Below are 25,106 nucleotides of genomic sequence, written 5' to 3' on the forward strand. Positions count from 1 at the left end.
TTCTGAGCATAGAAAGTACTGGTCACGGGATCTGAGAGGCCCTTGATCCAGGGGCCCTCGGCATGGAAAAGGGCTCCACGGGCTCTAAAGGATGTGGATCCTGACTTCATACCTACAACTGTGTTATTGCGATGTTTCCATTTGGTTCAGAGGATGGGGAAAACATAAATGTTACCATGTCTTCATTCAACTATGGAAGAAATCATTTGAATACCAGACTGCCCAGGGGGTGTGTGTTCCCATTTATTGTCCGGCTTTTGAGACTGATCCAAAGCTATAACTGTATCATGGATGCTGCTTCTTCAAAAGGTACCCATGGTTGGGAATCAGCTTTGATGTGGCTTATAAAGTTCCTGGACCAGCACTTAAGCCTGCCTTTGATGGAATCGCCCCTCAGTCACGTTTCAGCAATGTGACTGAAATTGTATCTCTTTCAGCATATAAGACAGTGGCAGGAATGAAGTACACGAGTGTGTCTGAGTAAATCTTCTGGCCCTTCACATGTCCCAGATTTAGCTTAAAAGAATCAGTAGAGTTTGTGTTACGAGAATCAGGGGATAAATGTATTGCAGAGGATTTGGAAAATAGTTAGCATTTTTGTGGTCTCTTCAGCAGTGCCCCACTGTTTCCTGGAAAAGCAACATTAGTGATCAGAGAAATTGTGAATTTCTTTGCAACTGGGCCACCACGAAGCTGTCTTAGGCATAGGCTGGCCAATAGCCCCACAGTCATGAGGTTTTCTCTGTCTTGTTCTCAGTTGCTTATGATTATTTCAGTTCAACCATTTAAATATTCCAGGTCTGGGATAGTGAACAGATGGTTTCATGCTGGTCAGTTTTCTAGTAGATACATTTTAGACGGTTGCCTGTCAGAAATTCTCACTTCAGCTATAAATGCAATAGTTTCTCTGGCACACACTTAAATGTAGCCATTGTTTATAAACTATTGCAATGAAAGGACCAAGTTCACATCCAGCATCTGTTACCTGGAGAAAGTGACCAACAAGTGTGCATTTCAGAGCAGCCTCTGTTGTGACCTTAATCTATTGATTTGGTGTGAAAACAGTTCCATCATACTTTAAAATAAGAGGTGTTTTCATCATATGCTGTTGCTGTGTGTGCCGGATAAGGATTTTGTAACTAAAATTTACTTCTGAACGTCAGTGCATATTGATGCTGTAGTTGGCTGTGTGAATTTAAATGGGAGGTCACTTCAGCAGACTGTTGAAAAGATCTGTCTCAGCTTGAGTTGGACATTACTCTGTCCAATGTCTCTTCTAGATGGAACATTCTCATTGCATAAACTAGAGGATTAATAAAACCAAGTTCAGTCACAGAAGTGTTCTTTTGAACTCAGAAGAAGGGAGCGATGTGTTGCCGTATAGGATGAGAGTAGCTTGTAGCCTGTGGTAGAGCATGATGTCCTAAAACAAGCATGTCTGGGGGCCCCCATCAAACAGGAGGGCACTGGATGACTCTGACACCATAATATCTTGATATAAATACACTTCAAACATTGCAATTGTGCTTTTTCGTAGCTTTTAAGCACATTTACCTATTGTTGCCCTTTCTTTAGGCTCCTTGATTACCTTTTTCTATTCGCATACCATCATTCCACAAGTTCTAGCATCTCTTAATTATGGAAGGCTTACTCCACATCATATTAAACATGAGAACACTTTCATCCCAAATTAAACATAATTTGCATAACTATAAATCTCTCTGTGTTGAGTTGTAGGAGCTCACTGGCATAAGTGTTACTGTAGACGCATTTGTCTGAGTCTATTTGGGCTGCTTGAACAAATAATGTAGAGTGGCTTAAACAATAAATGTTAATTTCACTTAGCTTTGGAGGCTGGGAAGTCCAGGATCAAGACCCCAGCAGACTCGGTGTCTGGAAGGGGCAAGGAACTCTCTGGGACCTGTTTTATAAGAGCACTAATGCCATTCATAGGGCTCTGCCTACATGACCTCGCACCTCGAAAAGACCCGACCTCCAGACACCATCACATCGGGGATTAGGTTTCAACATGTGGATTTTGGTGGGAGGGGGGAGGAAACAAACATTCAGTCTATAGCGACACTTAAACACTTATTAGTGAAAATCTGGAGGTCTTCTTTTTGCGCTTTGGAGGAACTATTTTATTTCTTCGAGATCTCAAACTTTTAGACTTTCCAGAGCCCTTGTGAGCTCAGCCAGCCTTGCCCTGCACCTGCAGGGCCTGATGCACAAACCGTTCCTGCTGTTGGCCTGCACTGCTTCACCTCTTGATGGGTGGGTCTGACCTGTATGGGGTCCAGTTTTTGCCAGTGTCCCTGAAGCCTTTTGTTTCTCACCCTGAAGAAAATTTGGTCATAGGTGAGAAGCCGTCTGCGCCTCTCTTCTGCAAGCCTGTAGCAACAAGTCAGAGCTGTCATCCTGAGTTGCAGCGTTCAAGCCCTTCTTTATGGTAGTTCCCTCCTGAGCTGAGGGGCTGGCAAAAGTCTAAATGGATGTGATTAACTGATGCAAAATTTGCAAAGCCAAATTCAGTGACTAGTTCCATGAGACCCTCTTGGTCCTGTTCAATCAATGCCGAGGCAGTTTCCCATCATACATATTTTTTAAACCCTACTTAAAACCACTTGCTAAACATAGCCTCTTTACCTTTTTAAAACTTCAATTTAGATCCTATCCTGTTTTCTATAAATCACTTTTTTCATACTAACACGTCTCTATGTTTCCTTGCTTTGCTCCTTCCTACTTAATTTTTTTCAACCCACAACTTTTTTTCTTGACCATCCTTAAGGCTTCTCATGTGGGTGTGTTTTTAGGGCTCCTTTTTGCTTTGACTTATTGCTAAGACTCACTCTTGCTCATGCTGTTTGGTCCATCTTTACTAAAGTACCCCTTCTGTTTCAATTTGATATATGGTCTGCTTGACTATAAAAAGTCACTTTGTTCTTTATAAAATCTTTGCACTTTACAGAAAGTGTGTTCTTTGATTAGCTTGTCTCTTCTTTTGTGAGATTAGCTGCACTGACTTTGTAGTAAGTATGACAAGTCAACCTAATTTTCTGTTACTGTTTTATTTTTTTACAGCATCAGTAATATTTTCTGTGGCGAACTCATTGAGCAGACTTGGTATTTTCAGGTGATACCTTACTCTGAACACTGCCTATTTAGAAATGTATGTATGTATTATTTGAGAGATGGTCATGGGGAGGAGGGAGTCATCTGAATGATTTATTGCCAAATGTGTTGAGATACTTTAACCTGAACTTTTGGTGCTTGAGGAGTGATTTTGAGAAATCTACTCTCTGTTAGGATTAGATTTTGCTGCATAGACAGAACAGAAAATCCAAAATTATAATGGCTTGAGTGAAAGAGAAATTGAATTCTCTCTTACGTAAAATTCCAGAGATGGGCCCCGGGGCTTATGTGGCATCACATAAGCAGTGCCATCAAGATACCAGGCTGTCTTTCTGTCCTCATGGTTCAGAATGGCTGCTGGCGCTCCAAGCTATCTTTCTTCAGAAGTACATACAACACTTTATAAATTTATTTATTTATTTATTTATTCATTTATTTGGCTGTGTTGGGTCTTCGTTTCTGTGCGCGGGCTTTCTCTAGTTGCAGCAAGCGGGGGCCACTCTTCATCGCGGTGCGCTGGCCTCTCACTATCGCGGCCTCTCTTGTTGCGGAGCACAGGCTCCAGACGCGCAGGCTCAGTAGTTGTGGCTCACGGGCCCAGTTGTTCCACGGCATGTGGGATCTTCCCAGACCAGGGCTCGAACCCGTGTCCCCTGCATTGGCAGGCAGATTCTCAACCACTGCGCCACCAGGGAAGCCCCCATACAACACTTTAGATCATATTTTGTTTTCCAGCACTTAGCTGTGGAATGATGGACTGTTTTCAGCAATTGGATACAAAAGTGCTGGTCGTGGTGGTTCAGCTTGGTCCACAAAGACCCCTGTATTTCTGCCCAGGCAGTGGGATGGATGGTGGTTGTAGTTTCTTGGATGGGAACACAGGAAAAGGAGTAGGTTCAGGAAGGTGGGGAAGGTAGCAATGAGCTCACTTGGGGAGATGTTGGGTTTGAAATCCCCAAGGGACGTCCATGTTGGGTCAGTGGTATATATACTGTGTGTGAGTCTGAAGCTCGGGAAATAACAGTCAGTGAGCTGTAGACACTCGGCAGAGGGAACCTTAGCATCCCAGAAGGCTCTTGGAAGTGTGCAAGTGGTTGGATCTCCCAGGAAAAGCAAGGCAGCTGAATTGATGAGGATCAAGGGCGATTCCCCCATGGACCTCTGGAGGAAGTTACGGACAGAGGTTGGAGGAGGCTTGAAGATGAGAAAGACAGGTCCAGGGAGAATGGAAGGAGATCAACAGCTGTGCTTCCTTCAGCTTCACTTTCACCATTGTTTGATATTATGGAAGCATCACAAAGCTGAGCATTTTCACTTCAGAGAAGACCGAGCATGATAGAATCTGGAGGGTGTCACAAGACCACGTGCTCTGCTCAAGAGGAGCATTGAAGTCTTTGTTGTCTGATTTGTTATAAATCCTCTCTCGTGTAAAGGTATTATCCCCATTTTATGCTTTTGAAAAAAGAGGCTCACAGAGGATAGGAAACTCACTCTACGCTACGCAGCAGAAAGGAATGGAGCCCTAGCTTGGAAACTAAGCAAGTGTTTTGGTTCTCGTCTGGATTTTGTGCTGGGGCACCATGCCTCCTGAGAGGTTCAGTGGCTTGTCCAGTTTTTGACCTGGAAGTGCTGTGTTGATTCCAAACCTAAGTCTCCCTGCTCTCAGGCACTCAGAATACAGAGAGTAAGTGATAAGAGGTTAAAAAAAACAAAAAACACTATCTTGTTTCCCAATCTTAAAACATTCCCATGTGACATTCTTCTTTACTGATAATATTGTTGCAAACCCAAAAGAGCCTGATTAATTTTTGCAGCATCTTTTAGGCTTGAATCACACTTTCATCCGATAGTAGGAACTGAGTCACCGGTGAAGTATGTTCATCCAAGACTCTAGACAGGGGTCAGCAAACTTTTTCTTAAAGGACCAGATAGTAAATATTTGAGGCTTTGCCAGCCCTACAATTTCTATCGCAACTACTCAACTCTGCTTTTTCGGCATGAAAGCAGCTGCAATATGTAAATGAATGGGCATGGCTGTGTTCAAATTAAGCTCTATTTTCGAAAACAAGCAGGTGGCCCAGTTTACTGACCCCTGCTCTAGAAGAAAGCTAAGTTCTAGAATTTCCACGTTTAATCCTGCAAGTAAAATCATCTGACAAAATTGTGAAAAAAGGCAATTGTTCTTTTTCATTTCCAAAACTCAAAATATTTGGCTAATTTTGTTTTTAAAAATTAACTTATCTCCGTAATGATCTTTTATAAGTGTAAGGACAGTTCTGGGAGAGCAGCTGCAAAGTATGAAACTGGATTTCCTTATTTTGTTCTCTATTTTGTTTTCTCCTGGGTAGTCTTGATGGAATTCTGAGTTGTCAAGGTGCCTCCACATCTCTCAAAATAATCCGTATCTTTCAAGTCAACCCCTAAATCGTGGAGATGCTTGAGTACCAAGCTGAGACGTTGAGCTGCTTTGATCCTCATCAATGTGTGTGTGGACCCCAGCATCTGTGGATTCACAGACTGGAATCTGTGAATGTGAGAAGGTTCCTCTGCGTGCATTATTAGCAGAGTTTCACGCATTTTACTCACCAATGATAAGACCACTAGCACATTCTGGGGGATTTATAGAATAGAAAAGTCCTTCAACATCAGTTACTTTATCTCCTGTTTTTTATTTGTATTATGCAGATATACATAGCTATCTTAGGAAAGCATTCTAAGTGGAATTTGCATGTAGATAGTTTTCTGATAGGTTCAAATTGCAAAGCTGCATTTGTTTTGTAGTTGAATGTTTTGGTAACATGAAGTAGATGGAATTTTTAAGGGAAATAACTTCTTTTCACATGAAAGAACAAACTAGGAGGACTTCAACATCTTGGATGCAAATAAGGGCTGATTATGACAAATGAGCATAATTAATTTGTAAAAGAATCGTAAGCAGATTCTTGATTCTCTTTAGCACTTCTCATTTATTTGTAATTGAAAAGGCAAATTTCTGCTAAAATAATTGTCATTCATCCTTTCTGTTCATTTCAAAGTGCGCTTCCCCTCCCAGGCAAGGCCGGCTGCATGCATTGTAGTAGTAATACAGGATGCACCTTTGGTGAATGTCCCCTCTCACTGCTGCTGAGTTCTGCTTCTGTGTTTGGCCTTTGCCTCTCCTTGTGACTTACAGGAAATAAAATATTTCTCCTCTTCGTGCAGAAAGTCTTTGAAATTCGAGTGCCTGGGGGAACTGAGATGTCGTGACTGTGTTTGGGGAATCCCGTGAGTCTGTTATAATCACCTGTGACAGTCAAGTTTCACTAATTCCACGTAAAATGAGACCTAAGAGGATGGTTTGGATGTTAGCGTAGTCTGCTTTCAAAGCTGCGTTATAAACAGAATAAATCTGTGTGAGTAAGTAAAGTGAGGTAGGTTGGTAGAAATGTTTAATTTGCAATGGATCTTCTGTATTTAATGAAGAATTCAATAATTTTTGAATAACTATATTCACTTCTCAGATAAGCATTTGGTAAGAATCGCGAAGCCCATGTTTGAGTCATCACAAAGTGTGAATCGTGATTTAGAGCAAGGAATTTTTACTGTACAGCATGCTTGGTAATGATCCCTAAGATACTTTAGGCTTAAATTAGTGAGAGGTCCAATACTAAAATGGAGGAAATAAATCTTAAAGCACTGTCTATGTTGAATGTCCTTATTTCAGTAGATGGCACCTTGGACGGCCTATTTCAGTTGACACCAAAAGAAATAACAATGTTCTGACACTGATCTTTACCTTATTAGATGCTCCCTCTTTTATGGGTGGTCTTAGGTAATTTTAATTCACATTCTGCTTCTTTTTAGCCTTCCAACTGACTAAAGGTATAGCTTTGATTTTTCTTCATGTTACATGATAATTTATTCTAACCAGCAACGTTTATTTATGTACTTATTTGCACCCATTTTTGCAAACAAGTAAACAGTTTGGGACATGCAAATTTTTCTATATTGGTATTTATTGTAATAGTGTTTTACACACATGACATTTTAGAGATGAAATAGCTCGAGCCCTTTATTTTACAGGAAAACCTTGTAGGCCCAGAAATGTCGGGGACGGGTGGACAGTCTCAAGGGCTAGAGGATGCCGTTCTAACAAAGATTTTCCTTCCCTTTGGTTCAAGTTAATCTACTTTAGGTCTCCTGGTAATGATATAGTAAAATAATTTACCCACTTAATACTATAATCGGTTCACTAGGATTTTCCCATTAAAACGGACTCATGAGTCATAGCCTAGTGTTACCTTCCAAGCTTTGATTCTATACTCTCCGTACACCTGAAGAGTTGTATGGCATCTGTGGTAGCTGTGCCAGTCTCAGGCTGGTGTGTGTTTTGAAATCTCTTGCCCCACACTGATGCCTAGCGTCAAACAGGAAATGCTGTAATTTGTCACCCACTACCCTGAAGGTGTTACAGGGTCGGAAGTTGTGGGAGCGCAAGGTGGGTGGTGGGAATGAGTGCTAGAACCTTCGGGATCTTTACTGAGGCTTAGTTTTTCCTGCCTGTGTAAGTCAGATGAACTTTGTCACGTTAAATACATGTCTATCACCTCCACCTTCTGTTTTCAGTGGACACTATGTTTGTCTTTGACTTTTTTATTAAGACAGTACACCCCTCATCAAATGTATCTGTCACAACTCCAGGATTGCTTAAGACTCACGCTGTCACCGGCACATTCCATTTAGCAATGTCCTACAGATCAGAGTAAGGAGAGGCTGGATGACAAAGGACATTAAATGTTACACTGTGTTGCTTAAACTCAACATTGTAGTAGCCTCTTGAAGATAGACATAGCACATATTTTCTGCCTGTGGATTTAATGCATTGTTTCTTAATTCAGCATCCATTTACTGAATCCTTATTTGTGCCAAGCACACCACCAAGAAAAAAAAAACATTCTTTGTTTAAAAATCCAGGACACATATGAAGAATTTTGGAAAGGTTTTCATCAAAAATATTAAAATATGCAATAGTTTTAGGACTGGAAATGCTGCATTTGCTGTTGGTGCCGGGGAGGGGTGGGGGGCAGGAAAAACACATTCAAACGTCAATATATCACGATTTTAGGCAATCATAGAAAGTGTGAACCTCCCTTGATTGGATATAGAAATTACTAGAAGTAAAATTGCAGCTCCTCTTGGTGTCGGTGGGCCGCCTCCCCGTCTCCTGGGCCACCAGCCTGTCTTTGTCGAGTGAGCTACACTGAGCAAGCCTGTTATGGCTCCAGAGCCCATGATGGTCTGTCTAGTGCATTAATAATCTCAGCTGCTGTAAGGTTTTTTTCCGTGTGCTTTATTTTAACTCTGTTTCGAGAATTCAAAATTAGTTGTGGTGATAAGACATGATAGTTTCCTGACTCTGTGGAAGAGAGAAAAGGTCCAGAAGTGATCTCAGGGGCTTGAATTTCCTGGGCTGGTTGTGGTTCACTTAGTAGCTTTATTGAATAAAAGACCAGGTGATTCATGTAAAGTCATATGTTAGGATGCTGTAACCAGGGCTTTGGAAAGGGCCACCTTACCCGTTAAGTGCAAATAAATAACGATGTGAATGTACAGCAGACTCTAAAAGCATATTAGACTATAGATGAGAATGAATAATACATGTTTTCTGATAGTGTTTGCTGCATGTGGCAGGATATTTTAAAAGTGGGGAAAAAACCCCTCTGTGTGAGGTCTGCATTTAGTTAACCTTTATATTCCAAGACAAGCTTAACTGTCATCTGTCATATTTATAACAGCAGCATCAATTCAGAGTTTTATGCTCAAAACTTGTAGACTCAATTAGGAGATACACTTTGAAGAATTGGTCTCTACGATATGCACGTAGTTACCTAAAAGAAAAATGTCTTGTCAATATTATTGTAGTGATTTCTGTGTATTCTTGTTTTAATTATGTGATGGGTTCTAGTGCTTTAGAGCTTGCCATCATGGATGATCCCTGGAACTTGGCCATGTCTCATTGAATGGAATGGACGTTTCAGTTCTAATTTAGCATACTTACTTCTACTGCTAAGTGAAAGCAGAGTTTACATAACTCAATTTATATGGTTGTACAGACTTTCATCTTCTGAGTTTTATAACTCTTTCAAGTTAGTTATAAAACTTGAAAATTGCATGTTTCAGTGGATAGTGAGTCCGTAGTACTTACCAAGTACCCATCGTGCTTTACCAATCTTAAAAACAAAATCTTTGTTCTGGGGTCATCATATTTACATTGAATAAATCTGAAGTTAGACTTTAGGTCGATGTTGAAGTGGGGTCAGATCTATTTTACTGCTAAAACTTCCAGCACAATCACAATATAAAAGGGTTAAGCAATGATGATACAGGTAAATAACCAAAGATGGAGGCTTATCTAAAACCAAGACTAGATTGCATAATAAGGAAAGAATAAGGATAGTAATGAAGTTCTTCAGAATTAATGTTCCTTGTATACGCTGCTATATTTAAAATAGGTAACCAACAAGGTCTTACTGTATAGCACAGGGAACTCTGTTTAATACTCTGTAATAACCTAAATGGGAAAAGAATTTGAAAAATTCATACATGAATACTGTATGAATACAGGTCTAGATGTCAGCTATGCATTTCTTATCTAAGAAACTCTTAAACCCCTTCATAATGCACTAAGCCTATTTGCTCTACTTTGCACATTAAATTCTTTCACAATAAGACCTCTCCTGGTTTAGTGGTCACTATGTTAATTCTTTAGCATTTTAAAGCATTTTGGTTGATGAAATGTCTGTCCTTTTCCTCCCAGTACTTGAGAAATCCTCACTGTTATATGAAAGAACTGAGAAGATAAAGTACCAAAAGGTAAATGACTGTTTCAAAGACACATGATCAAACATTTACTCTAGAGAGACCTTATTGAGTCTTTGGTCTGGAATCATTCAGATTTGACTGCGTGCACTTGAAAGACAGTGATGCCAGTGGCCAGGCTGGGAAAACCACTGGATTTGGAATTCATTTCACTCCTCTCTTGCCCTCCCCCATCTGTATAGTTAAGGGTTCCTCCTTACCAAGGTTAATCTTGACTGACCTTTCTGAGTCTTCCCGAACCTTGCCTTATCAATTATTTGTCCTTTGTCTTTCCACTTTCGTTTCACTCTTTATTCTTTGTCTCATCCCATCTTCCCGTATATATTTTCACTTCTTCCAACTGCTTATAAACAAATAGACAAAACTCAGTCTTGACAAAGTTGCAAATTCTTGCCTTGACATTGCTTTTACTTCACTCACGCTCTTCAGCGTGGGCCTTTGTGGATATCTTTTCTGGCTTCTCATGTGTTCTTTGAGCCTTTCCAAAAAGGCATGTGTCTTCACTCCTCAACCTGAGTCACTCCAGGGTGAGTAGTTAACAACTCGTCACAAGATCAAATCGCACAATTCCTGTTCTTGTTTCTTTTTTCATCTTTTTATAGCAGAATATATCTCCTCCAAGCTGCTTCCTAAAATTCTCTGTTGATTTCTGAAACATATTTATTTTTTTCCCTTTCTGGAAAAAAGCTGGCTTTCTGCTTTCTGCCACCTAAATTCAAACATTCGATTAGGCAACCTTGATAGATTATATTCCATCATACCTCCCTCCAGGTAGATGAGTCCTTCCTCACTGAGCTCCTGAATATAAATCAGGTTTTCTCATACTCTTGACTGGATTCTTCCTGTTGGTTTGCTCTAACATAAATACTTCCTATTTCCCTATATTGATCTAAAGGTAGCTTAGTCATCTTTCAAGGCAGTTTATCACGATGGTTAAGAGACCTCACTCCAGAGCCAGAGTGCGAGGGTTCACACCACATCTCCAGACTACTAGTATTTGATCTTGGGTAAGTTATTTGGCTCCAACATGCCTTAGTTTCCTCATGGTAAAGTGGAAGTAGTAATAATTTCTTCCTTGTAGGATTGATGAGACAGTTAATGGGTTAATATATGTAAAGATTAAATAGTAAGACAGTTCTAGACAGAGTAAGTTCTGTGTGTGTGAGTACTTTCGATATTTCTACTCTCTCAAACTCCACCTTGTCTATAATACTTTTCTCATCTCCTGAGTCCAACTAAAGGTCATCTATTCTGGGAAAACTGGGGGTTTTTTCCTCTCTTATGAGGCTTAACTTACTCTAATTTTAATTGTCTCTGTCTTAACCTAGATTAGAGTAGGCTTTTTGCTCTCATATGTTCTCATATCTTACTTAACTTCAAAAAAATTTTCTTTTCCTACTAAAGATCAAGTCTGTTTTTTCCTAAAATAATTTCTGAAGATTTGAAGGTCTTGAGACTATCCTGTGTTTTGAATTTTTGATGAGAGATCCCCAAAGATACTTTGAGGATGCCCTGTAGGGCTAGCCTGAACTTCATGAAGGAGAATAATGGAAGTGTCACTTGTGATTAATTTCCTTTTCTATAGGAGGGCTTTCTGACTGTGTAGCTCTAACTCATCTTACCCACCTCTTTGGGAAGATTGGGTTGTAGCAGTGTATGTGTATCTCTGTGTTTTTCAAATATTTCTTGCACATTTTACAGTACATTTTTACAATGTTGAACATTTTTATTGTGACAAGGAAATAAATTATCTTGAAAATGTTTTCTTTAAAATTTTACTCTTGTATTTAATAGGTTGGCGTTAGAAATTTTGACATGGGTTGACAGCTCTTACTATAGTACCCTCTCCCCAGAGGACATTCCGATACCCTAAATGTTGGTGATGTCACAATTGCTGAATGGAAGCTTTCACTGAATCAGATACTGACAACAATAATTCCAACAATAGAAATTATCACCAGGCATTCATAAAACCTGAGAGCAAATCATTATGACAAAGTGCATCCTGATGGGAATACCAAAAATACACATAGGCTACATTATCTTTATTTCATTTTCCTCTTTTAGAATAAAAGTTTTGATATTTGAAAGAAAAGGGACAGTTGTTTGTTGAAAATAGAAATTGTTGGACATAACCAACCGTATGTTTTAGATTTTTTTCCCTGTGTTCTCACTGAAAATGTATTTTGAATTTGTTGTGTTTCTCCATACTTTGTAAATTCTTTCCTTAAGGTAAAAAAAAATTTTTTTCCTTTCTCTTATCCCAACATTTGCTTCAGCTAGGTTTGACCAACAAGTTGGATTCTTTCAGCCTGAGTCATTGTAAAGCCAACATGTCTGGTGATGTTTGTCTGCAGATGCAACTAATGAGTCAGTTCTAACTTTGTATGTTACTTTAAAAAAATCAGTAGCGGATTATCTTGTATTTAAACCTGTTGAACCTCTGCAGCTTGAATTTGCAGAGTGACACAGTTAATGTGCCATGGTCACATGTTTAACTTTGTCAGGAAACATTGGTTCATTTTCATATGTTATCAAGACAAGAAACAGTCTCTTTTTGATTCTGTATCCATCTTATAATCAGAAGAAAATATATCTGCCTCACAGATGGAAACAGAATCAAAAGGAGACTGTTTTTTGTCTTGATCACACTGTGAAGCAGCAATCAAACCAGAAATAACACTTCAGTCTCTGACACATACTGTTGCATATTCAGATTGGGTTTTGCTATAGACTTGGAATCATCTTTTTCATTGTAATCTGTTTGACATCATCCCTAAGAACTTTAGTCTCCTGGTTCTAGATGACATGGTTAATTAATCCAAATTTGTATTTTCAAAATAGAAACTTGGCAATGGATGGGCCCTTTGTATGATTCAAACTGTCCTATATAGAAAATGCCTAGATATTAGTGTAGAGAGAGAAGATATAAATAGGAATAGCATTGGAAGTCCATAATATAGTAACTTTCAGACCATATGGAGAAATACTATTATCAGTCATTTTCTTGTTTTGTTTTATACACCAGTTAACGTATGCCAGTGATTTTCATTGTCACAGAATTGCATTGTTGTTCATTGACAGAGTAGCAAAAATGTAGAAGTATGCAAATGAGAAATGGAATTGGGAGATGTCATGGAATACGTACTAATTGAAGGAAGAATACGGTGCATGTAATCCCCGTGGTTTTGGGGTAGTTAATGCCTGGAAACTGTGTCATTATGCAAGGTTGCATTTTCTGAAGAGGGTCAGTGCTATAATTGGGGCTTGCATTTTTTAATCTGAAGATGTGGGAAGCTTTAACTAATGGATATAACCAACAAAGTGCTACCTAAATGAAAATTCAGCAGTCACAAATGGTGGTCATCTGCACACCAAAACATCTAAAATTCAGTACATGGGCTGAGATAAACACTAACATTTAATTACCAATAATTTTGCTTGCCAGCAGAATGCAGAATGGTTCTTGAAAGCTCTTTGGATAATGCAGCTCTCTAGAGGGACTCTTCTAGGATGCCTGATGGTATGCTATTACTTAGACCTGCCTCAGAGGACTGAAATTTTAAAGTTGGTGATGACTGTTCTCTTGTTGTTTCTCCTACTCAAAACTCCTTTTGATCCAACACTTCCCCCTTCTCCCTCACTTGCACTCAATCAGACTACTTAGCAAGTATTTTATTTCAAAGACTAAAGAAAGGAAACAGTAAATGATAGCTCCCAGAAACCTCACATTTTATTGGAAAGCCATAAGAACAACTTCCGTAACGGCTAAAATTTTGATTAGATTCTATCCTGGTAGGTAGGGTTGTGCCTATGTCTTAAAACACTGGCAGTTGTCTTAACCGAAACCAAAGGAATATATGGGGAGAGGGACGGAGCTGTGTGTTTTTTTCACTTGGTAGCCAGAGCATTTGAGAGCCTCAGTCTCTCGAAGGGGCAGAACTGTCTTCTATAGAGACCACTGAGGACCAGGTCAGCTCCATGGGTCCACTCACCACAGTCTGCTAATTGGCTCCTTTCTTAACACTGGGGAACAGGAAAACTGTTCCAATGGGCTTCTATTCCTAATACAATTGCTTTACCTTTAGCGCAGAATGGAGTCAAGGTTTAAATCCTTTACTGCTGGATACTTTTGTCTTGCCTCCGAAGGTGTCCTGCTAGAGAAGCTTATGGGATTGAATATTTGGCTTCAGTTTCTATAAGTTAAAATGCAGAAAAAGATTGGTTCCAGTGGAGGAGCAGATATTCAGAAGCAGAATAGGGAGGGTGAAGAGAGACTATTCAAAACGAGAGACTTCCTCTTTCTCCAGACTCTCTCCCTCTCTCTTTTATGTGTGAGTAATGAATCTTTGCCCTTACTGTGTTAAAAGTCACCGTGACCTCATGCTGATATTCCCAAAGCAAAGCTGTTGGTATTAAAAACCTATAGCTGGCCTCGAACTCTTTCCCAACTTATGATAAACTCCAAACAAAATCTTCTATGTTGCATTCTAACAGCTCTGTAAAAATGGTTCTATGTCCTAGTTTTGTTTGGTGTAGCTTTCCAATACAATCGATGTAGAAATGAATTACCCCTTGACTTTGGAAATAAGCAATTCATGAGAGATTTCTTAGATAAAACTATTTAATCAGGTTCTGAACATACAAGAGAATCCATGAAAAGATACAGGCCTTTATGAACAAGTGAACATTTTTTTTTCTTAGAAGAAATATTCCATTTTCTGGGCTCAATTCAAAACAAAACAAAACAAAAATTGTTCCTTCCAATAGTGTTTGCTTATGTGTTCACCTCTTCAGACTTGTTGAAGGAAGGAAAAGGGAATGATGCCACAGTTAAAACCTTCAACTTTGGCAAAATTGAGACCATTTTTGTGGTATCAGACAATCTTAACACTTATTCTTGCTCAGGAATTTAATCCACTTTCTTCGTAAAATTCAAGATACTTTATCATATTTTTTTTCCATGAGAAGATTAACCTAGGTATAAATAAAATTACCCTTCATACTTTAAAGATCCCTTGCGAACTTTGGGGGACAAAGGAGTCTCTAGTTAGGAACTTGAGAATTTTAGCATTTATTGAGGAACAAGTGAATCCAGCCTCTACTTAGATAATTTTTCTCACCAGTAGCAAGTGGGTGAAAGCTGGTTTCTGGCAGACAAAATACACCCTGTCGGGAGGCCACACATGACTAAGTGCTCAGTGTTAGTGCCCTATGAAACGGCAAATCTTGCTTTAGAATAAAGTCAAGACTTGCATTTGCATTGAACGTGTGTTCCCAAAGGATTTGCAGACACTGTTCGCTATATCGACTAGTTCTGGATGAGGTAGTGGAGATGGTGAGGGCAAGAAAATAATTTCTACATTGCACCAGTTTATGTTTCATAACTGGTTTTTATATATAGGAAACAGAAAATTTGGACATAGAGCAAATCTTGCCAAGCAGAACCACCAGTAGTTGGTAGGTTACCCATCAAAAGGAAGTAAAGTGGAAACAACTGAGCATCTTCTATAAACACAACGCTATGAAGTAGTTCTGCATAAGCAAAGCTAATGAAACCGATTTTTTCTAGCACTGATATCTTCATCTAAGATGTCTTCAGCGTTCACTTCCATTCCCATTCTTTACTTACAGAACTGACACATTATCCTGAAAACATTTCCTAAACGTAATTGAAAACATTAAAAAGTCTGGTATTTGATAAACATTTGGATGTTGTTTTACAAATTTTTATTTCTGATTTTTAACAAGCTTCACACATGTTAAAATTATGTATAAAGAAATCCAATCATACCAATAAACCAACTGGTTGGCAATTTGATCTTCAGGGTGAAAGATGGTGTAAGTTTTTATGGTAATAATTAACAGCAGTATAGAACTTTATTGATTGTCTTCATCCATTTGGGCTGATCTAACGAAGTATCATGCCTTGGTGGCTTATAAACAATAGAAATTTATTTCTCATAATTCTGGAGGCTGTAGAATTTCAAGATCAGGGTGCCAGTATGGTTGGGTTCTGGTGAAGGCCCTTTTCTGTGTTGTAGACTGCCATCTTCTTGCTGTATCCTCCTATACTGTAAGGGGCCAGAAAGCTCTATGGGGGTCCCTTTTATAAGGGCACTAATCCCATTCATGAGAAGTCCGCCTCATGACCTAATCACCTTCCAAAGGTCCCAGTTCCTAATACCATAACCTTGGAGGTTAGGTTTCAGGATATGAATTTTGGGGAGACACAAACATTCAGACCATAGCATTGATCACAGCACATTTTTCTCACACATACCTTATTGTTTAGTGCTATAAGCATCCATAATATATACGTAATTTTTTTTTTCAGAAAAAGAATAAACTAAATATCTTCATTTTACTGAATGGGAAATTTGAGACCCAGAGGGGGAAGTGACTTGCTCAGAGTTTTATAGCAAATTATTGACAGCTGGGAGCAGCATTCAATGTGCATGCTATGTTTAGCAAACTTCATACTGAGTGAGTGCTAGGTGGCTTGTTTTTGACATGAGTCGTAAAGAAAATATTTATAATTTAATTTTTTCTAAATGACATTTTGTCCTCTGCCTATCTACCTTTATTTTCTCAAAATGAAAGACTAAGTTTTAATTCAGTAGGCTATGCTGATAGATTGGTTTATTTCAAGGTGAGAAAAACAATCAGGTGCATATTAGGAAAGTTCTGGATGAGTTGATCATATTAGAATTTGCAAGAATGGTGATTGTTTAGTGAAACCCCATGATAACTCAGCTTATACAGAGGTGATTTTGCCCATTGTGTCCTGGGATTGTGTGTACAAAATAAACACAACTTAGCTGATTTGAATGGCTCAGGACCATCTTCCGTGTTCCCTGACGGGCTTCCTGGAGCGAAAGGAACAAAGAATTTGAAGAGCTTTGTAGAGGTGATTATCTTGTCTATTAGAGTGTCTTTATTACAGCATAGCATTTCAAATTATTTCTTGCCCAGAACCCCCCAAAGAAATTTTTTTTTTTTAAATTTTAGGTTTGCTAGGGTGGCATATGTAGGATCATATTTTTTTTCCTTATAGATCTATATTTGTATTCAACTTGGTAGTTGAACATTAGCTTGTAAACAGGATTTCCTTTTACAAGAAAAGAAATACTTGTTAGCTCTAAGACTCAACAAAATCCTCCAAATATTTGCTTTGGAGAAAAAATTAAAATCTAGTATTTAGGCCACTTATTATTTACTTCATTTACTTATTTCTGAGGACAAAAAATTCCTCACCTTACCTAGCCTGCCTAGCTAGGAATTTACTCTATCACATGGATGCCATCACATGGATGCCATCTCTCTCTGGGACCCTGACGGGAGATGTAGGCAAAGGAGAACTGGGCTTGGGGGCTCCATACTGCCACGGATCTTCTCTCTAACTTTCACAGCTTCTCTTCTGTTTTCCCGCCTACCATCCAAGGTTGCTTTGATCACATAACGGTGCTAGAATGTCACTTTCTCTCTTCACCAAAAAGCAGAATTTTAATTCTTATGGACTATTTGTTTATAGCCAAGTGGGATTAATTAACTAGATAGAGGCTCACTTTGATAAGATGGGGGGAATAAGTCACAAGACAGATGTGGGAGATTTAAAACACTGTTTCTTAGTGCCTAAAAAATATTAAATCATTTGGGACTTTAATACAAGAAAAACGTCATCTGTGGAAAATTAAAAAAAAAAAAAAAAGGTGGTGAAATTTGACTGTTACCTTCCCTCACAGACATTCTATGTTTAGCTTATTAGCCAAGATAAAGTGTAGATCAATTTTTTTTGTGTCTTTCACGTATGTATATAATATGAGTCAGTAAATGAGTTTTAATTGAAGAATTGGGTTCTCTTTTCATCCTGATGACTGAAAGGGACTTTTTTTCTTCTTTCCTTGGACCAGGTGATGGAGAGGTAGTGGGAAGATGAAATGATATTTCTTCTGTGATCACTCCAGTATCAGATCAAATTGGGAGGAGTTACATTTGATGACTGATCTATAATTTTTACTTCTGTCTGGAAAATGATTTCTTGGTATAAGACTGTTTATATTTTTAAAAGACTTGGAACCTCGAGAATCTTAAGTACATAAAAGATTCAAATCAAAGAAGTAGACTGATTTTAATATTAGCAGTATGGTGGTAGTATGGTGACAACAGATAACTGTACAAACGTCTTTTCCACATATATCCAGTCAGCAGGAGCATGCTTGGAACACAATTGCCGAAAGTCTTCTTGATGCTATTTAAAAATATTTTTTAAATGTTTTAATGACAGTGCTTCTAATTCCTGATTCTAGAACTTGTGTGTGTTTGTGGGTGTGGAACCTGTGTTCTACCTTTCTCTTGGGGTTTAGAAGCACAGAATTATCTAAGAATTGCAAAACTAAATGATGGGGAAAGGAACTAACATTTATTGCAGGCGCATGAAATGTCAAACGTTGTACTGATGTCTCACATAAAATTTTCCTAAGATTGACCTTTCTTATCGTACAGGAAATGAAAGGACAATGAGGGTAAGTAACTTGCCCAAGGATTCAGGGCCGGTGTGCTGTGGAGATGGGATTCGTAACAACATCTACCATGATGCAATGTGCAAAGTCTCCATGAAATAATTCCTGTCCAACATTTTCCAGATTAAACACAGTGAAGTTCCTCTCTCTTGCTGTTGGTTGTTAGTTGTGTTCTGTGCCGATTTGAAGCCATCAGTCTTCAAATAGTTTTGGCCCTTGGAACTTAGAATTCTTTTGTAATTTCAAAGGGCAACTCCGGAGTTTGCTTTCCTTTGAGATGCTGTAACTAATAAATCAACTTTAGTGTTTGGTTATTGTATCAACATGGAGAGCTTTAGTTCCAGTGCATCAGCTTGGGTGTGAGTTTTCTTGCTGTGTCACTCTATGGCTAGTGAATGTCCCAAATGTGGAGAAATGCAAAGGTAATCCCAGCCCTTTCATTGTAGCTTAGATTTGGGTTTAAGTGCCTTCCAGCATGGATTACTAGTTGCTGTGTTGTTTTTGTTTTGTTTTGTTTGTTTGTTTGTTTAACTGCCTTTTTTTTTTTTAACTTAGAAGTTCCAGCTTCTGAATTTCTATACCAACTGATTTCTTTCAAAATTAGAAGTAATAGAAATGAGAAATAATTAAAATATATGCCCACCACTCTCCTTATTTCTTAAGGATTTGATACAAATCTCCATTGGCAAATGGGGTGGTAAAAAGTTTAGGGGCAAAGGGTACTTGAAATTCTGAATTTCATCCTTGTCTTGTCAACATCTTGAGTTTTGAATCACCCTAGATCTGCACCAAACTTGTGACCCAAGGTGGGTACCATTCCTGAGACAAGAGCTTTGCCCATTTGCCAACTTCTTGGTGGGGTTTCCTGTAACCTCCTAGATAGTGCCCTCCTGCCTTACCTAATTTTGTTGGCTTGGCCTTTTGCTTATGACACTGCTGCATGAACTCAGCTAGTTAGAATTTCCATACGGGTAAAAGGAGGACACTAATGGTACACTTATGACCTCATGGTCCTGTTGAGAAGACTAAATAAAATAGTTTAGTAATGTGTTTGGAATTAGGATTGTGCTGGACCCCTGGAAACAGTTAATAGATTTTAAGTTATAATTTTAATTTATCCCTGGCTCTTGGCAAGGTTTTCACCCATATTGTCTTGGGAAATAACCAGACTGCCCTGCTTTTCCAGGGTTCTAGTGGATTCTATAAGCCTCCCTCTGATACCTCACTATAACTAACAAGAGAAAATTTGCAAAAGTAGGAGTGTTTATTAACTTTGAAAGGCAAACAGGAATGGAGACACACTTTCTTACTTAGAATTTGATTATGTACATTCATTTCCTACCCAGAAATAAAGAATAGAAAGTGGCCCTAACTGTGTTTCAGAACACCAATTTTAGTAAAGTAGATTTTAGGTTTGTAAACCAACATGACTTTAAGCCTCTGGGGATAGCTGTATAGAATTTCATGCCTTGTGGGTCAGAAAGGGGCACTCATGTGTTATGTTCATACACACACTACATTTATCCTTTGTTTTCTATTCTATAATTTCTAAGTTGGTGCATGGGTTTCTATTATAGAATTGGGAGAAGATCCTAAAGGCAGGCCCGTCAGGTTTTCTCTTTCTTAGCTCTAAACTAATGTACCAAAATATCTTGAAACATCAGAGCTGACATTTTGACGTGCACCATTCATGCATACTGGGTAATTAAGAATTCAATGAAAGAGTTATAAACTACAATTTAAAATACTGCTCCAGTTTATTTCTTCAGATTTTCATCTATTGTTTTGTGATTGCTTTCAGGATAAAGGTGCATTTAAAGTATTTTTACCATATATGTTTGCTCCCACTTCTGAGGGAGAAATAACCAAAAATTAAGTCAAATAGAGCCTGTCAGATGTCTGAAGTAGGTTATGACCAAAAGCCACTCTCTTTTTAGAAAGAAATGTGTAAGAGAAATTCTTACTTTGATAACGTAATAAAGGCCTTCCTTGAGAATTGGAGCAGTTTTTTCGTCATCCTTCGGTTTGTTCCTTTTTTTTTCTTCCCCAGTTTCCAACAGGAGATTCACGTATAGAGTGGTGAGACAAATTTTGACTGAAGAATAGCACTCTTCTACTTAACACCTGGCTTCTAAATAAGATAAATGTAGGTTATCACTGTCCTGAGTCATGATTCCAAGGAATGGAATGTATAAGCAGCAAATTTTCTGTTCTAAATGGAAAATACTTTAAAAAAAAACACAAAAAAAGATTGGTCAAAGAGTACAGTATAATTCTGCCAGGAGACAGCCCTGAACTAGAACAGAACCAGAGGTCTCACCTGTACACCGGTACATGGGGCACAGGGCAAGGCGTGTGTCCTCTCTCTTTTTCTCTCTCTTTCTCTCCTGGACTTATTTGTGTGGACTAAAGAGGATATTGCCATATAATTTCTGCCATGCTTCATCAAGGAAAGGCAACAGATTTTCCTCTAAAGAGCAACATTTCAGTGGATTCCCACTGATATATGATGCCGTAAAAATACACTTGAACAAAAAGAAATGGAGTGCCTGTTTAGCTCCGACAACGGTCCTGGATTGAATTTATTATTTTTAAATTTATAATTGATTACAGATTTGGATTAATGCTTTAGTACCAGAGGAGAAAAATTCAGGATCCAAATATATTCATAGAATAAAAGTGTCAACCTCCAGGAAGTTGGAGACTTAACTTTGAGTGAAATAGGCTGTTAATGACCATTGAAGTTGCGTATCTAGTTTGACTTCTCATCAGGAAATTGATAATGAAGGACACTTGTATATTACCATGGAACTATTTCTTTTAAGCCGAAAATACCTTGAAAAGCAATGAATACAAGTATGACACAACTAACAAACCAAATGTAACTGGCAACACCATGCTTTTCATTTTCTGCGTGATAGTTTTCCTTTAATGGGTCCTTCTTAATAATGAGATAGACTAAATCCTCCTTGCATTTGGTCTTTGAAGATGTGTGTGCATATATGTGCATATATATGAATGATGGAGTTTGAAAGGAGTTTGGAGTTAGAGATTATTTTCTTGAAATTTGTGATTTTCCAGCTGTGCCATTTCTTTGCAAAGTGTTTTAAAGTTATGACACCTTTTACTAGCTTTACTATAGACCTAAAATGGCTGTCACTGCCATTTTGTTCAAGACTTGGTGTTTGAGCCGGACATCGGAAAGCAGATAAAACAAATACTGCACCACTTCTCTTTACAATTGACAAGCTTAGTCTTCTTTTAATCACTGCTTCTTTGATCTCAGCTTGGTATGTCCTTGGCTTACTATGATTAGACACTTTTTTTTTATGACTCCTTTTTTTTTTTTTAATTGTGGCAAAATACATGTAGCATAAGATTTTCCATGTTTTCCTTTCTAAAGTGTACAGTTCGGTAGTGTTCTGAGCTGTTTACTTTGTAAACAGAACAAGCAGCTTCCTCCACTGGGGCTGCTATAACAAATTACCATAGACCGAGTGGCTTGTAAACAACAGAAATTTATTTCTCACACTTCTGCAGGCTGGGAAGTCCCAGACCAAGGTGCAGGCAGATTTGGTGTCTGGTAGGACCTGCTTTGTGATTGTAGATGGCTGGTTTCTGGCTGCGTGGGCCCATGGGGAAAGGGGCCAGAGAGCTCTGTGGTGGGGTATCTCCTGTGAGGTCACTGATCCCATCCATGAGGTCTCCACCCGCAACTCCCAAAGGCCCCTCCTCCTAATACCGTCACGCTGGGGGTTAGGATTTCAACCTATGAATTTGGGAGGACACAGACATTTGGTCTAGAGCCGCGAGTAACTCTCTCTTCGTTTTGTGTTATGTTTTGTTACAGAACGCCAAGATGGGAGGCAAGCTGAGCAAGAAGAAGAAGGGGTACAATGTGAATGATGAGAAGCCCAAGGACAAAGACAAGAAGGCAGAAGGAGCCGGGACAGAAGAGGAGGGAACCCCGAAGGAGAATGAGACCCAGGCGGCTGCGGAGACCCCAGAGGTGAAGGAGGGCACGGAGGAGAAGCCAGAGGAGCATGCCCAGGACGCTGCCAACAAGCCCGAAGACAAGGAAGGCGAGAAAGACACAGAGGCGGCCAAGGAAGACGCCCCGAAGGCAGAGCCCGAGCCGGTGGAGGGAGCCGAGGGGAAGCCCGAGCCCCCGAAGGGTGCTGAGCAGGAGCCGGCGGCCGCCTCGGGCCCCGCCGCGGGCGGCGATCCCACGGCTGCGGAGACCGAGGCGGCGGAGCCCGCGGCCCCCAGCAAGGATGACAAGAGCAAGGAGGGAGGGGAACCCGCAAAGACTGAGGCCCCCGCAGCTCCGGCCGCGCAGGAGACGAAAGGTGACGGGGCCCCAGCTTCAGACTCAAAACCCAGCAGCACTGAGGCTGCCCCATCCTCCAAGGAGAGCCCGGCGGCCACGGAAGCGCCCAGTCCCACGCCCAAGGCCCAGGCCCCCGCAGCCCCCGCAGACGAGGTCAAACCCGCCGAGACCCCGGCAGCTAATTCTGATCAAACCGTAGCAGTGAAAGAGTAACAAGGACAGCCTATGGAAAAGAAGAATACCGCTTAACGACGACCTGTCTCTCTGTCTCTCTCTGTCTCTCTCGCTCTCTCTCTCTGTCTCTCTCTCTCTCCTATACTAACTTGTTTCAGATTGGAAGTAATGATATGTATTGCCCAAGAATAAGGATGTGTTCCCATCAAGGGAGGGGGGGGGGAGAATCCAAATAGTATTTTTGTGGGGAAATATCTAATATACCTTCGGTCAACTCTACCAATCAGTCCTGGATTTGAAAGCTCGATGTCTGAAAGTACAGTACATCTTTTGTACCTGAACTGCTGCTACATGCACTCCGCCACTAAGATCTGAGCATCTTGTCTTCTGCAAGGGGAGTTGGGAGTGATGCGTTTGATTCTGCCCGCAGGGCCTGTGCCGAGGCAATCAGATCTTTATGAAAGCAGTATTTTCTGTGTGTTCTTTTTCATTTACAGCCTTTCTTATTTTGATATTTTTTTAATGTTGTGGATGAATGCCAACTTTCAGACAGCCCACGTAGCCTGTCCACATGTATCTCAATGCCAATACTCCATTCTTCCTTCCCAGGTCTTTTTGGGAGTAACAAACATTCTCTCATCCTACTTAGCCTCCCTAGATTTCTCATGACGAGTTAATGCATGTCCGTGGTTGGGTGCACCTGTAGTTCTGTTTATTGGTCAGTGGAAATGAAAAAAAAAAAAAAAAAGTCTGCGTTCATTGCAGTTCCAGTTTTCTCTTCCATTCTGTGTCACAGACACCAACACACCACTCATTGGAAAATGGAAAAAAATAAAAATAAAAAAAAAACAAAAAAAATGTACAATGGATGCATTGAAATTATATGTAATTGTATAAATGGTGCAACAGTAATAAAGTTAAACAATTAAACTGAAGTCACGAGGATTACTGGTTTCTTTTACCACCGGCACGCTGCCCCCTGCTCTGTAATCGCCTCAGTAGAGAACAGAACAATGTATTGGGCATTTTCATGGGTATATTTGGATAGAAGTATAAAGCAGGATCCTCAATGTTATCTTTTTAAAAAATTAGCTGGATCTGTGTCAGTAAATCTTGGAAGAAGGTAAACTGAAGACTTACTGTGTCTGTGGAGATACACCCTATTAAAAAATGTGGGTGTTTTAATTTAATTTAAAATTTACTTAAAAGTCACAGATATTTTGAATAAAATACATTATAAGACAATAAATGGATTTGAACTTGAAGGCTGGGTAGAAGAGAATTATAAGGTCTTATAGAAACATCACACGTATGTAAGTGGTGAAGCCACTGAAGATTGTTTCGTTTTATCTGTTTATGTACCGTAGTCATGATAGAGCCCAGAAAGGGGACCTGAGTGTTGTGAGCAGGCCATGAGATAGCAGTGGGGTGAAAGCAAGCATGGAACTGGCCTTTACAGTGACCGGATTCCTGTTCACATTTTGCCTTGACTAATGACTTGACTGATGACTCATGGCTTTTAAGTCACATCCAACCTGCAGGCTTCTCTGCTCTACCTACAAGAGGGTTAAGGCAAAGCCCCTTTTACTTCTGAAATATTTAATAGTTTGTATATATGTCTGATGACGATTTTATAGGATGGATAGGTATATACCAACAGATGTGATGTCACTTCTGTCCCTCGGTTTCTCCCGCAGAGCTGGAATAGTGACCCTCAGTTTGCTCATGTGTTCTGTAGGTGGGGAAGGGGCTGGAGAATTGGTGTCAGCAGTGGCTTTTATGGGGAAGCCAGGCACACGTATCAATTCTATAATGTAAGAAAAGAAGGAATTGTCTCTAATCTCTCGGTAGTGATTTTGGTCTTTCCGATTGGATATTAGAAACCAAATCTCAAATATAAAACACTTAAAAATGAATTTAATGCTAGCCACTACAAAGATTTCTCATGATTGAATCAGCTAAATGGCAGGTTTTGGGGAGAGTGGGATTGGGTGGTAATTACCTAGAGTAGTAAATACAGTTTCACCCTGTAACCTAGAAAATTTTCTTTAGAATTTGTGAAGGGCCAATATACTGGAATTAATTCTCAG

General features: G+C 39.5%; 1 protein-coding gene across 2 annotated transcripts in view; it reads left to right on the forward strand.

The window, feature by feature from the left end:
- The window catches only part of BASP1 (brain abundant membrane attached signal protein 1), a 49,920-nt gene extending 25,969 nt beyond the window's left edge, over window positions 1–23,951 (forward strand). Inside the window, exons 1-2 of one of the 2 annotated variants that reach the window (XM_082380485.1) lie at window positions 10,868–10,997; window positions 22,363–23,951. In XM_082380485.1, coding sequence (XP_082236611.1) covers window positions 22,372–23,055 — 684 coding nt within the window. In that variant the 5' untranslated portion in view covers window positions 10,868–10,997; window positions 22,363–22,371 and the 3' untranslated portion in view covers window positions 23,056–23,951. Of the gene's footprint in view, window positions 1–10,867; window positions 10,998–22,362 lie in introns of those variants that run through there. The other variant, XM_082380484.1, reaches the window with a different exon arrangement.
- Window positions 23,952–25,106: the final 1,155 nt, after the last annotated feature.

The sequence above is a fragment of the Balaenoptera borealis genome (genome assembly GCF_965194805.1).
Source record: "Balaenoptera borealis genome assembly, chromosome: 2".
NCBI lineage: Eukaryota > Metazoa > Chordata > Mammalia > Artiodactyla > Balaenopteridae > Balaenoptera > Balaenoptera borealis.